Source organism: Pinus tabuliformis, chromosome 5_2 (assembly GCF_031772625.1).
Source record: "Pinus tabuliformis cultivar Carrire ecotype Pingquan chromosome 5_2, CPIR1, whole genome shotgun sequence".
NCBI classification, from domain to species: Eukaryota; Viridiplantae; Streptophyta; class Pinopsida; order Pinales; family Pinaceae; genus Pinus; species Pinus tabuliformis.
This window is the reverse complement of record NC_142306.1, coordinates 652,955,921-652,969,914: the sequence shown is the minus strand read 5'-3', so window position 1 is coordinate 652,969,914 and position 13,994 is coordinate 652,955,921. Positions and strand designations below refer to the sequence as shown.

General features: G+C 38.6%; 2 protein-coding genes across 2 annotated transcripts in view; both read right to left on the bottom strand.

Moving 5' to 3' along the window:
• LOC149160742 (plastid-lipid-associated protein, chloroplastic-like) overlaps nucleotides 1–13,994 on the bottom strand; it is a 135,127-nt gene that overhangs the window by 1,706 nt on the left and 119,427 nt on the right. The window lies entirely within an intron of this gene.
• Nucleotides 3,763–13,994, bottom strand: part of LOC149160743 (uncharacterized) — a 108,553-nt gene continuing 98,321 nt past the window's right edge. The window contains exons 3-4 of the mRNA XM_089437599.1: nucleotides 4,251–5,446; nucleotides 3,763–4,128 (exon numbers count right to left, since the gene is read on the bottom strand). Coding sequence (XP_089293725.1) covers nucleotides 3,925–4,128; nucleotides 4,251–5,446 — 1,400 coding nt within the window. The 3' untranslated portion in view covers nucleotides 3,763–3,924. The remainder of the gene's footprint in view (nucleotides 4,129–4,250; nucleotides 5,447–13,994) is intronic.

Here is a 13,994-nt window from a genome sequence, read left to right as displayed (position 1 = left end):
AAACAACAACAAAGTTGATTTGGCAATCACAATTTCAACACAGTTGAGTTCATTATTTGCATCAGAACATAAGCCTAGTGACAAAGCTGGAGGCGTGCAACAAAAGAAACCTAGTTATTTTGTCTTTGTGAACTCAAACTTGTTGAAATTGCTTTAAAGTTAAATAACTTGAATGAAGGAAATAATAATATGAATAAATAAAGTAGCAGCTACACTAATATGTTGGACTAGGATTATGAAGGATTAAAATAACATTGCAAGAAGGAAAACAATCAAACACCTTGCAACAGTCACAACACGCCATAGTCATTCATAAGAAAAGGTACAAGCTTAATAAATGTGAATATCCATGATCGAATGGTATGCTGTCCATAAGACTGGCATATAGTACCTTATAAGACATGACCTTACATAAATATTATTAACCTAATTAGGCACATTGTATGCCCTCCCATCTAGGAATGCTTTGTCCACAAAGCACAAGGAGACAAAATGCATTGATGATTTTCCAAGCAACATTGATGCATTGTAGAAGCATCTATCCATCAAAGGTCGACTTTTATTGGAATTATTTATTGATAAAATTCTCAAGTAGAGCTTCTCTGATTATGAGTCCAGCACGATATCGAGAAACATGTACGAGCTTCCAAAATAGAGACATTCTGGAAATGCGGCCGTCAAAATAATTGGAAACAAAGACATATATATATATTGCACTGGTTTTGGAGACGGGGGATGAGTCCCCGGAACAGCTAGAGCACAACCCCAAATTTTCAGGTGACGACGAGTTGGGGATGGCATATATATATATATATATATATATGTTACCCTGAAACCGCTCCCGAGAGGTGTGAAACCCGTTCCAATGGTTCCCGCACTCCCAGAAGCTTTGGAACTATATGGGGACGTTCCCTTTTCAGCAGGAGCTGCAATAGGAGCTGGGAAAAGTTCAAGGAGCTTTGAAGACTAATTTTTTGGAAGTTTCGGCATTCCCTAGGGTTGGGGAATACAAAGCTTGTAGAGAAATATGTTGAACTGCCCACAAAACATGAGTCTATGTTGAAACATTCGCGGGAAGAAAGGCCAAAGACATCCTTAACACCGATATCCTTAATTGAGAAACTGGAGCAATCTCTTGATGGGTTTAAGGAAGCGTGCTGCACCTCGATGTAAGGGTGATATCTTGGATGTGATACTGATGAGTATTTATTTTGTTGTTTATGTATATATATCGCAGAAGATTGTGTGTGCATATTGTATGTGGCAGTCAATGCTTAAACATTAAACTTGCTTTACTTTCTCTCTTAAGAATAACTAGAGAAACATATGTAAAATTGCTCCTTTGTATTTTTAGGCCAGATCGTTTCAAAGACTGGTCATGTGTCAGAGAACTAATAATGAACTTGACATTTTAATATTTTATATATATAAAAAGGGAGAGACTCAGGGAGAGAGACACCCAAAGAATATATTTATATATAAAAGATATTATATATTTATTATTTCTATATTTAAATTGGTTTTAATATTTGAATATTTTAATTCAATATTAATTTTGATTATTATATAGCTTATATAATTAAAAATTTATTTTTTATTTTTTATTTTTTTATTTTATAATATTACCGCTCCCGATTAGTCGTTTCTTGTAAATTTTGGGGAAACCTCTAGCCGTTACCGACACCCGTACCCAAGTTCCCAACATTCCCATGTTCCAGAACCTCATGCAATATATATATATATATATATATATATATATATAACATTTGTAGTTGTTTCAAGCTTGTAAGCATAACAAGCTATACTTTATAGTATTATGCACAACCCTTACCCTCGCCAATTAAAATCTCAAACAATTTAAAAAATGGTTGAATGACATTCCATTATTGGCCACTAGACATGAGCTTTAGCTTTAAGAAACTTAAGTGTAACTACTTTAAATTTGTAATAAGGTCCATGAACAATCTATCACATAGAATTGTCTTTATAGCAGTTTTTTTCCTCATATTTCTTGTTAATGATGACTATGTTAAACATAAAAGGAATTCCCTTTTCAATAGGTTTTGCAAACTTTTACAGTTGTGTTGAAAACCACTATAAAATACTTTGGTTTTCTAAAGATATTAAATTCATATTTCAGATTAAGGGATTGAATAGGAATTTATTTAAACATTTAGTATCCAATCCAATTCACTACTATCTGATTGTTTTCACAACGCTTGGGGTTGGGATGATGGAAGCACTGAACTTGAATGAGTCCTCAAAACCCACATAAAATATATAAAAGTTGAGATGATCCAAAAAGTGAAAAAACAAGAAAAATAACCACAAGGATCAGCCTTTTAAAACATTGTATTTTCCGCTTTCTTGACATGGAGGCTGCTTTTTGTAATTTTTCCATTGAAAATACAATATCTATATCACTAGAAATCCAAAATGAAACCCATCATACAAACCCCATGTTTTGAGTTGCAATTTGCACAAAATATTTAGATTCAATGCATTCCAAAAAAAATGAATGGGAAAAATGATCAGATTGTTCGATCATCAATGTCCATGATTGTCAAAACTAAAGCCATGTGCTTGGATTATCCCTAAAACTTTCCCAAAACATCCCTGAAATCTTCCCAAAAAACCCTTGAAATCTGCCAAAAACATCCCTGAACTTTGTCCACAGCATTCCTGAAATTTATTCAGAACGTCTTGGGAATGGCCAACAAGTCCCCAAGTCCCCAACAATTTGGGGACGTTTTCTAAGGGTCCAAAAGTCCCCGAAATGCAGGGACGTGAGTATTTTTTTTTTTGGGGGGGGGTCCCTATGCAACATATATCAATCTAATTTGTTATTTATAAAATAACACTTTATATATATATATATATATATATAAAAAGTGTTATTTTATAAATAACAAATTATATTGAGATTTTGAAAGAAAGCATTATGAATAAAGGAGCAGAACATTTAAATGACAAGCAATGTTCTACCATCACCCTTTGCCTCTTTTATAATCTCTGCCTCTACCTTGATCCTCTAGAGAAATCAATCAACAATCTAAATTTTGATCAAACGGGGTAATCCAAGCCTTAAAATATGGTAGAAACAATTTAACATGCCTAATCAATGATTTTGATTTCAATGAAATGCACATTTTTGCTAAGGCCATGATAAGAGAAATTCAACAATCAACACCACCAACATTGGGGTACATAAAGGGCTTGGTACTCTTGATTAAATGTGAATTTCATACCCTCACATGTGATAGAATTCAACAAAAATGTTGCAATCCTACCAATCTTGAAATCCTAAAAACTGTTAAGTTTGTTGAATGTTGAATGGGATATGAAATTCTACGTTCTCATATGAAGTCCAATGGGGTGGAACCAATGTTGCACGAAGCGGGAGCGAAGCGGAAGCGCGAAGCGGAAGCGCGGAGCGCGGAAGCGTCATTTTCCAAAAATCTAGGAAGCGAAGCGTCTGCTATATATATATATATTTTTATATTTTTTTGCATTTATACTCAAAACAAACATCCCAAATACCAAATTAATTGTAGAAGACATGAAAACATGCATATTTTTGCATAAATCAAGATAGATATGGCATCCATGATTCCATTGTAGTTACTAGTATGTACAACAATCATCTATATTCTAGCTATTACAAACATACATCAAATTTTTAAGCATATTATAAAACATAAAACATTTAAGCATATTATAAAACATAAAACATAGAGCATATTATGATTTATCTAGCAAGTGAGCAACTGTCAACATTTGTCATGTCCAAAATTCAAATAATAATGTTTACAAAATATGTCACTTGGTCACCGCCAAGCCAAAAAGGTTCAAAATTCAAATTCACAAGTCTACAAGTCTAATGAGTAATCTATGACAAAAAGAAGTAGATTGTGAATATATCTACTAATCTCTCCTCCTTCCACCACGAATAGAACGTGATGGCGGGCCTCCACGTGGTGGCAATGAAGAAGATGGTCCCTGTGTAAGTCGTGGCACTGGAACTGATGAAGAAGAACCCCCTGCCGTTGGTGTTGAACCATGGAACCTAGAAACCAAGGGACCAGATGGGGGTGGGGGTTGTGGCATATCAACACCCGTGTCATCATCCTAGAATCGCTCAAAAAATTCATGCAAAAAAAAAAACACTAGTTAACAAAAAAATTAAAAACATGAATTAGAGAAATGCTTTATAAGGGAAAATTGGAAAATTCATACCACAATGGACATACCTGGATAAGAGAATCCTCTAATTGCTCTAGTCGCAACACTCCATCCTCCAAATTGGGCTCCTCTGGATTCTTGTCCCAAGTCAACAAGTCTTTATTAGACTTTGCATCTTCACAGTAATGGGACAACAATCGCAAGTTGTAATGAACATAAACCAAGCTCTCTGCCCGGTCTAAATTCAACCTGTTCCTTTTAACACTGTGGATGAAAGAATAAGAGCTCCAACACCTCTCTGCAGAAGAAGTGTTTACCACCTGTGATAGCACCCGCAATGCCAAACTCTGTAGAAGTGGAGTAGGCCCTCCATGCATGTTCCACCACTCAAGAGCAGAAAAATGCTCTCGATCTTCAATTGCATGCATGCTCCCAAATGGACCAGTGTTGCTCGTATAGTTGCTCACCTGTCTCCGTACCAATGCAGCCTCCTCATTATCAGGGATTAATCTACTCAATGCAGCCATATATTTTTCGTGAACCTCTTTATCTTGGTGTGGTTTTTTCCTGACTCCCCCCCCAGGTGTTGGTTTTGAAAGCCATGATGGATGATAGTATTTAGGTGTCAAAACATATGCTAATGCATGCAATGGAACATTTAGCATATCCCATCGTTTTTCCACCTCTTCACGAATATAATTGTACAAGGTGGTATCTCTAGGCTCAACAATGTCTTTAATCTGCCCCAACATGCTATCCATTTGCTCATACACCTCCCCAATTACTGGTCGATCTGAATCTGCAAACTTGATCATGTAATAAATTGGTTTGGTGAATTGCAAAACATATTTAACCTGTGACCAAAAGTAACTGTCAAGAACAGTGTCCTTGACTTCATTAGCACCATCTGTGTCAGTGTTAATTTCATCCCATGTTTCAGCACACACCAGATTAGTTAAAGCTTGTCTCACCCTCACTAGCCGCCTAAAGGTGAGGTAATAACTAGCAAATCTTGTCTTTGCAATTTTAAGCAATTGCAACTTGGAGTAAGTGCCATAGAAGTAGTTTACCCTTGTATGCCCTGTGATGAATTTAATGAGCTGCTTCCCTTTCCTGTAAACCTCAGCAATCCACCCACAATCTTTGTGTTTCACAATATCATGCATCAAAAGGTTCAATGTGTGAACCAGGCACCCAGACCAAAAGATGTGTGGATGAGTACGCTCAATAATTTTTCCTGCTAACTTACAATTTGCTGCATTATCTGTGATCACTTGAACCACATTATTCGGACCAACATCTTTGATTGATTTCAATAGGAGATCTGCAATGTTTGGTGCAGTTGCACTGATGGAGGAGGAGTCATGAGATGCAATAAATACTGCACCACTAGAAGAAACACCAAGAACATTTATCAAATGTTGGTTTCTAATATTTGTCCACCCATCTGATACAATGGATACCCCAGAATCCACCCACTCATGTGTAAAACGTGTCAAAGCTCTTTGAACCTTAGCTTTTTCTCTTTCTAATAACATTGTTCTAGCTTTCTCATAGTTGGGGGCCTTGTATCCTTTTGGGGCTTCATTGATGGCCTTTACCATTTCATGCCAATAGGGAGAGCGAAGCACATTGAATGGTACACCGCAAGCACAAAGAAAACGGACTATCTTTCCATCCACATCATCCCTCCCAGCAACATTAAGGAAATCCCCTATTGTTTTTCTACCTCCAGAGGTTGCAAAAGTACCATGAGGAGATGGGCAACTACCAAATTTAGAGGTTGCACTTGATTCAGAATGAGTTTTTTGTTTCTTGTTTTTTCGTTGTGCAGCCATCTCAATTTGGATGTATTTTTCTCTTTGTTCACTTGAAATGTTTGGGCAAATGGTTACCCCCACAGAACCCTTTTTTTCATCACTGTCCAGCACCCCACAAAGATGCCTCCTCAGACGGGTATATGAACCCGTATATGGTTTTCCTCCATGACAACCATGAGGGCACAAAAATTTGTAAGATCCACCACCCTTTCCCCCTTCAAGTTTGGTCACATAGTTCCACAAGGGATTTGATGTACCTTTCCCATCTTGTGCTTCAGTGTCCCCTTCAAGTTCATCCCCTTCCTCTTCAAACCCTTCCTCCTCATCATACATTGGGTCACCAAGTTCATCCCCTTCCTCTTCCCCTCTATTCCTCACCCTTGCCATCATTAAAACCAAGAGTGGAATGATACATAGAAGCCAAAAGAACACCATCTTGGAATATGGATATAGGTGGTGGACAACCTGTAAATAAAGGAGCAAGTAGAAACAATGGGAAAGAGTAGGAGAGGGAGGAGAAAAATACAATTTTTTTTTCAAAAAAACAAGGGAGTTTGGGGTTTGAACTTACCTCTTTAGCTCTTGTAGATGAAGTCCTCCAAGCTCTTGCTCCAAGCTCCTCCTCCTTCTCCTAGCTCCTCCTTCTTCACTCCTCCAAGCTCTCCTCTCTTCTCCTCTCCTTTCCTCTCTTCTCTTCTCCTCTCCTCTCTTCTCTTCTCCAACTCTCATAAACTCAAAGTGAGAAAATGAGAAGAGAATGGGGGCTTTATTCTTTTCTAAACTCACCCTAAAGTGACCCTAACCCACCCCTAACCCACCCCCTCATGCTTAGTTAAGTTAGATTTTAAATGAAATTAAAAAAAAAAATTGATATCCGCGGGTTGCGTGCGGGTTGCGCCCGGGTGGCGTGCGGGTGGCGTGCGCTTCCGGGCAGGTTGCGTGGCGCCACCTCATGCCCGAACCGCATGCCGAAGCGCGATTCCGGGGGGCCGCAACCTCATTTGGCAGGAGTCGTTTCAAAAATGCGGAAGCGCGCAACCTAAAAATCGGAATCGCGATTCCTCTGTCGATTCCGGAACGCTTCCGCACGGGTCGCGGTTCCGGGTTAGGATCCGAGGGGGGGCGATTCCTGCAACCCTGGGTGGAACCACTCTAAAACATCCTGAAACAAGTAATGGTAATGTTAAGTAAAAGTTAACATTTCAACTTTTACTTTAAGAATTTAATGCTACCATTAATTGTCGACATTTTTGGTCAAACCTAGTAAAATCTGAGTCAAAATAGTCAAATTTAGTGTTGGAAACATGTTGTGTGAAAACTAGTATGGCTCGAAAATGCATTTCCAATTGTACAAAATGTGTTTCCCGCATATGAGACACATTCATATGGTCGAAAACACATTTCAAAGCCATACCACATGTGTTTCTATATGGAAATGTCCCTGGTATGACACCTAACATGGCATTTCATGCAACATACCACCAAGTACATCTTTAGAAAGAAGTACTAGAATTTCGATTCTTTGCAATGTGCACAACATTGTCTTTGTTCAAAGGAATGTTGATGTTCGCAAGTTCACTGATCACCAACATGAATCTCCTAACTAGGTGAGAGTAAGGTTTCCTTGTGAGTAAATTAAGTGTTCCTTAATCTCAACTACAAAACATTCATTGTTAACCTTAAGTTAAGAATTGGTATCTCCATTAGATTTTTCAATTGATCTGCAGATCAACAAAATTTTGTCAGTGGTGACGCTTTGACTTTTAATTTTATGTTCTAACATGCTATGTGCATATTCCTTTGTCTAACAACCTACAGCTCAAATTTTGGCGGTATTTTTCCATGTTTGGTGTGGGTTTATGTTAGGATATTCCGACACATAGGAAATAGTTAAGTATAACTTGGTCTAGTATAGAGTTAGGTAAAGTGTGTTTTTTTACTATGTACATTTTGTAACTTACAATTCGACGGTCACGATATGTAGTGATCCAACGGTTCATTCTCTCCTCGGTATTACCGACACTTGATCCGTGGCTTAACACCTGATTGGTCCATGATCTCTATTTAAAGATCATGGAGGGTCATTTGTAGGTTAACTGTTCATGAGAGAAACTTATGTAAAATTTCATTCTTTTATTAATAAAGTGCTTGAAGTGGCCGCGTTGGCTCAGGTCGTGGACTGTTTCCCTCTTTGAGGGTTTTAACCACGTCAAAACACTGGTGTATTGATCTGTGATCTGTGTGTGAGCGGTGTCCTTTGGTGTTCTGTCTGAGGAACTTACCCTGTAAATTCCTACATGGTATCAGAGCTATTTGAGGGCTGCGTCCGTTGGTGATCCAAATCTGAAGCCGGTAGAATTGCATCTGACTACCGTTTCCTAGATCTACTGTTTCTGACTGCTTTTGGGCCGAGAGGACTGCTCTGTTGTGTTAGGAGCATCTGTTTCAATGAGGAACCCCTTTCGTTTCACGCGAAAAGGTTTCTGGTAGCCCTAGCTACATCATTTTTAAGATCTGGAGGTATACAGTGTTTATTTGCAGTTTCTAGTTTTTTTTCTCTCTGTTTATTATTTCGGTTTATTTAGTTTTTTTTTATTACCGGATCTATACCTTTCGTTTCTGCGTATGCTCTTTGCCCTGCGACTCTGTGCAATCTGGGCAAATCAGAAACAGAGAGGAAGGATTTTTCTCATGCGTATGCTCTTTTCCGCTGCACCTTAGTGTGATCTCGAAAAATCAGAAACATTGAGGAAAATATTTAGTTTCCGACTAAAGCTAACTTCGAGCCGTAAGGTTCGTTTTTTTTTGTATGTCCGTGTTGGGTTTTGTGTTTTTGTTTTGTAAGAAAAAAGAGCTTTCTCAAGCAAGCACGCAACCCAAAGCTTCAGTCACTAAAAAAACTCAACCCCCCCCCCCTCTCTCTCTCAAACTTTTAGTTTAGCTCACTTGGTCCAAAGCTAATTTATGAGAGTAGAGGTCTTGAGTTCAAGTCTCCTTTTTGTGGGGGCGGATTTTTCATTTCCGCACATTCCCGCACTTCGTCGGCATCTTCATCAAATTTTCTTCAAAAAGCCATAACTTCTTCATCCGAAAGCCGTTTTCAGAGCCATTTTTTTTTAACCAGCCTAATTTTTCGAGATCTTTCCATTGGAACACTTAGTTTCAGCATCTATAGCTTCAGTTTCTGTTAAAATGGAAAGTCCATGCCAAGTTATTCTTGATAGCACCAACTACTTCCAATGGTGGTCCTACATTGTGGATTTACTTAGAAGTAAAGGTCTCTACAGAATAGCCTCAGGCCAAGAAACCAAACCGAAAGATGAAGATAAGGTAGCTAAATGGGAAAATAGGCAAGATCAAGCACGAGGGTTGATAGGGATGTCTATTTCTCCAGATCTTAGATTCCATATTGCAGAACTTGATACTCCTGAGGAAGCAATGAAACAGATCACTAAAGTTTTTGGAATTAAAAATGAACTTAAAGCCCATCAACTTGAAAATGAGTTGCTTACATTGGACCCGAATAATTTTTCTTGCATTGAAGATTTTTTGTCCAAATTCAAGACCCTTAGACTTCTCTTGGAAGGTGTTAAGGTTAAGAAAGAAGATAGTAGCCTTATCTATTCCATTCTTACTAAGTTGGGACCAGCCTATTCTGTGTTTGTTTCCACCTTCCATTCTACAAGAGAAGCCTTCATTTCTCAAGGATGTTATGCTTCTTCATTGCTGCTTCCAAGGCTTCCATCTTCTTAAAGCATTTGGATTCTAAGTGGCCATCTCGATTACAAAAGTTGCAATGCCTACAAGTCCCCTTCCTTTGATTCCTTTTGTGATTCTTTAATAAGAGAACAAGAAAAGCTCTTACACCTTGGTATTCTTAATCTTGGAAACTCTTCTAAGAAAGCGTTAGCCGCCCAGCAGCAACCAAATTCAAAGAATCCTAAGAAGTTGTATCCTAAAAGGAATGGTCCTAAACCAAACAAGGGTCCTAAGCAATTTCAGCCTCAAAATGAAAAATCATTTCAACAAAATGATAAGACAAATAAAAACAAAGGGAAGAAGACTAATAGACATTGCAACTTTTGTAATCGAGATGGCCACTTAGAATCCAAATGCTTTAAGAAGATGGAAGCCTTGGAAGCAGCAATGAAGAAGCATAACATCCATTTGGAGCACTCTTCAACTTCAACTTCATCTTCAGGAATAGCACTTTTTTCATGTGGTTGTCAAGCATCTCGGTCTGGCTATGCACTAAATGTATCTTCTTCTTCTCATTCTCATGAGTGGCTCATTGATTCTGGAGCTTCTTATCACATGGCCAAAAACAAAGCCATGTTTTCTTCTTTAAATGATTGTAACACCAAAAATATATATGTTGGTGATGATAGATCTCTTAGTGTTGTAGGGACTGGAACTATTCATATAGACAATGGTCAATTTAATGATGTATTATGTGTTCCAACCTTATCTTGCAACCTTCTATCTGTATATCAGATAACTCATTCAGGTGAAGGTAAAATTGTTGAATTTTCACCTCATGATGTTGTAATTAAGGACCTAAGAGATCCTAGACAGATTTTAGCTACTGGCATTGCTGATGATTCTACAAGGTTGTATAAGTTTCACAACTTTGAGTCATCAAATCTTCCCTCGGTATTTGTTGCTCATAATGATGAAGTGAGCAAACTTTGGCATGAGCGATTTGGTCACTTAAACTATCGCTCTCTTCAGAATCTATGTAAAGAAAATATGGTGACAGGTCTTCCAATGGTATCTTGCAGAGATGGTGTTTGTTCCGGATGTGTACTCGGAAAACATCATCGGGACAATTTTGAAAAACGTGCCTCTTGGCACGCCTCAGCCCCTTTACAGCTTGTGCATAGTGATTTATGTGGTCCACTTCCAGTTGTTTCATTCTCTGGCTACAAGTATTTCTTAACTTTCATTGATGATTTCTCCAGATGCACTTGGGTATACTTCTTAAAACTCAAGAGTGAAGTATTTAACATGTTCTTGGCCTTTAAGGCCTTTGTTGAAAAACAATCTGGACATCAAATTCTTAAGCTAAGATCTGATAATGGCGGAGAATATGTTAACAACAAATTCATCAACTTTTGCACTAAGAATGGAATTCAAATGCAACATACTGTTCCATATACTCCACAACAAAATGGTGTAGCTGAAAGGAAGAATCGCACCTTAAAGGAAATGGCTAATTGTATGCTTCAATCTAAAGGACTTAGTCTTAATTATTGGGCAGAAGCAATTAACTGTGCAAATTACATAATAAATCGCACTCCTACTAAGGTTTTAAAGAATATCACTCCAGAAAAAGCATGGAGCTCAATTAAACCAGATGTAAGTCACTTTCGTGTTTTTGGAAGTGAAGCATGGGCCCATATTCCAAATGAGAAACATAAAGCTTTAGAACCTAAGAGTGAAAAATGTATTTTTGTTGGATATTCTGAAGATGTCAAAGGATATAGACTTATTCCACTTAAGTCCAAAAATGTTATCATTAGAAGAGATGTAAAGTTTGCTGAAAATATATCGGCCTACGAGCCTAGTTCGGCGGATGTGCCACCTCTCCCTATCTCTTCTACTTTTGAAAATATTTCTTCTTCAGATGATGAAAGCGAGGATGAAAATCCTCCCCCACCTTCTCAGGATCCTCCTTCAGCTCCTCAGCTTCCAAAATGGGTCCGTGCTACTCGGGATGCAGCAGGTGATCTTGCCGGTGATCCTACAGATCAGCGACGTACACGTTCTAAGTTTGATAGAGCCTCTTCTTTACTGGCTCAAGCTTCAGTGAATTATGATCCTGACACCTTTGCAGAAGCTTCAGGTCATCCAGATTGGGAAGCAGCTATGAATGAAGAATATCATTCATTATTGGCAAATGATACATGGGATCTTGTTCCTCTACCAAAGGGACGAAAACTTGTTAGATGCAAATGGGTTTACAGAACCAAGTATGGACCAGATGGGAAAGTTGATAAACATAAAGCTCGTCTTGTTGCTAAGGGTTTTTCACAAGTTGAAGGCATTGACTATACTGAAACCTTCTCCCCTATTGCCAAAATGAACTCTATCCGCCTTGTTCTTTCCCTTGCTGCCTCTTTCAAATGGGAAGTCCATCAGATGGATGTTAAATCTGCCTTCTTGCATGGGGACTTGCATGAAGAAATCTATATGGAACAACCTATTGGCTTTATACAAACAGACTCCAGCCTTGTATGTCGGCTTAAGAAATCCCTTTATGGTCTCAAGCAAGCTCCTCGGGCTTGGTATACCAAAATGGATAGCTTTCTTTTAGAATCTGGCTTTTCTAGGTGTCATTCTAACAATACTGTCTACACCAAGAAAGTGGGCAAGTCTCTTATCATTCTTGTTCTTTATGTTGATGATCTTATCCTCACTGGTAGTGATCCCAACCTTATAAACCATGTAAAGTCTAGCCTTAAAAGGAAGTTTGAAATGACAGACTTAGGACACTTACATTATTTTCTTGGTCTTCAAGTCTTGCAATCCAAGGAAGGTATTTCCCTTTCCCAGTCCAAGTATGCCTGTGATATTCTATGCCATTTTCACATGGAAGACTGTAAGCCAGCCCCTTCTCCCTTTCAGTCTGGAGTCAAACTTTTAGTCACTTGTACTTCTCCTGAAGTTGATGCTACCTTATACCGTCAACTTGTAGGAAAACTTTTGTATCTAACCCATACTCGTCCTGACCTTTCCTTTGTCGTTGGCCTTGTTGCTCGGTTTATGCAAAACCCCCATGAAAGTCATTGGAAAGCAGCTAAAAGAATACTTCGTTATGTTCAAGGTACAGTTCAGTTTGGGATTAATTACAGTGCCAAAGCAGCTCCTCTATTGGTTGGTTTCACTGATTCCGATTGGGCTGGTGACCCTGATGATCGGAAGTCTACTGCAGGTTATGTGTTCACTCTTGGTTCAGGACCTATTAAATGGGCTTGCAAGAAACAAGGTGCCATTTCTCTTTCTTCAGCAGAAGCAGAGTATCGTGGTGCCATAGAAGCTAGTAAGGAAGCCTTGTGGCTTCGTCAGATCCTGTCAGAGTTTGGCTTTCAGCAGCAGCATCCGACTACACTTTGGTGTGATAATCAAAGTGCCATTCAACTATGCAAAGATCCAATCCAACATCAGCGCAGCAAACACATTGAACTACACATGCACTTCATCAGAAAGCTCATTCACGACCATGTTCTTGAAGTGCAATATTGTTCAACAGATGATCAAGTTGCAGACATCTTTACAAAGGCTCTCACAGAGGCGAAGTTTACTAAACTTCGATTTATGGTTGGAGTTTAGGAAGTTGTCACTAAGGGGGGGATAGGCTCTAGTGCCTCCTTCCTTCTCCTATTGTGTCATATTTGTAAATCCTTCAATCCTATCCCAAGTTGTTCTTAAGGGGGGATGTTAGGATATTCCGACACATAGGAAATAGTTAAGTATAACTTGGCCTAGTATAGAGTTAGGTAAAGTGTGTTTCTTTACTATGTACATTTTGTAACTTACAATCCGACGGTCACGATATGTAGTGATCCGATGGTTCATTCTCTCCTCGGTATTACCGACACTTGATCCGTGGCTTAACACCCGATTGGTCCATGATCTCTATTTAAAGAGCATGGAGGGTCATTTGTAGGTTAACTGTTCATGAGAGAAGCTTATGTAAAATTTCATTCTTTTATTAATAAATTGCCTGAAGTGGCCGCGTTGGCTCAGGCCGTGGACTGTTTCCCTCTTTGAGGGTTTTAACCATGTCAAAATACTGATGTATTGATCTGTGATCTGTGTGTGAGCGGTGTCCTTTGGTGTTCTGTCTGAGGAACTTACCCTGTAAATTCCTACAGTTTAGGCCTCATGTGTGAGTGCCCTAGGCTATTTGAGGTGTAGGTGAACTTTATTCACTATATCATGAGGACTATGGGTTTTATAGGAGCGTTCCCATTGGGCAAACATGTTGAG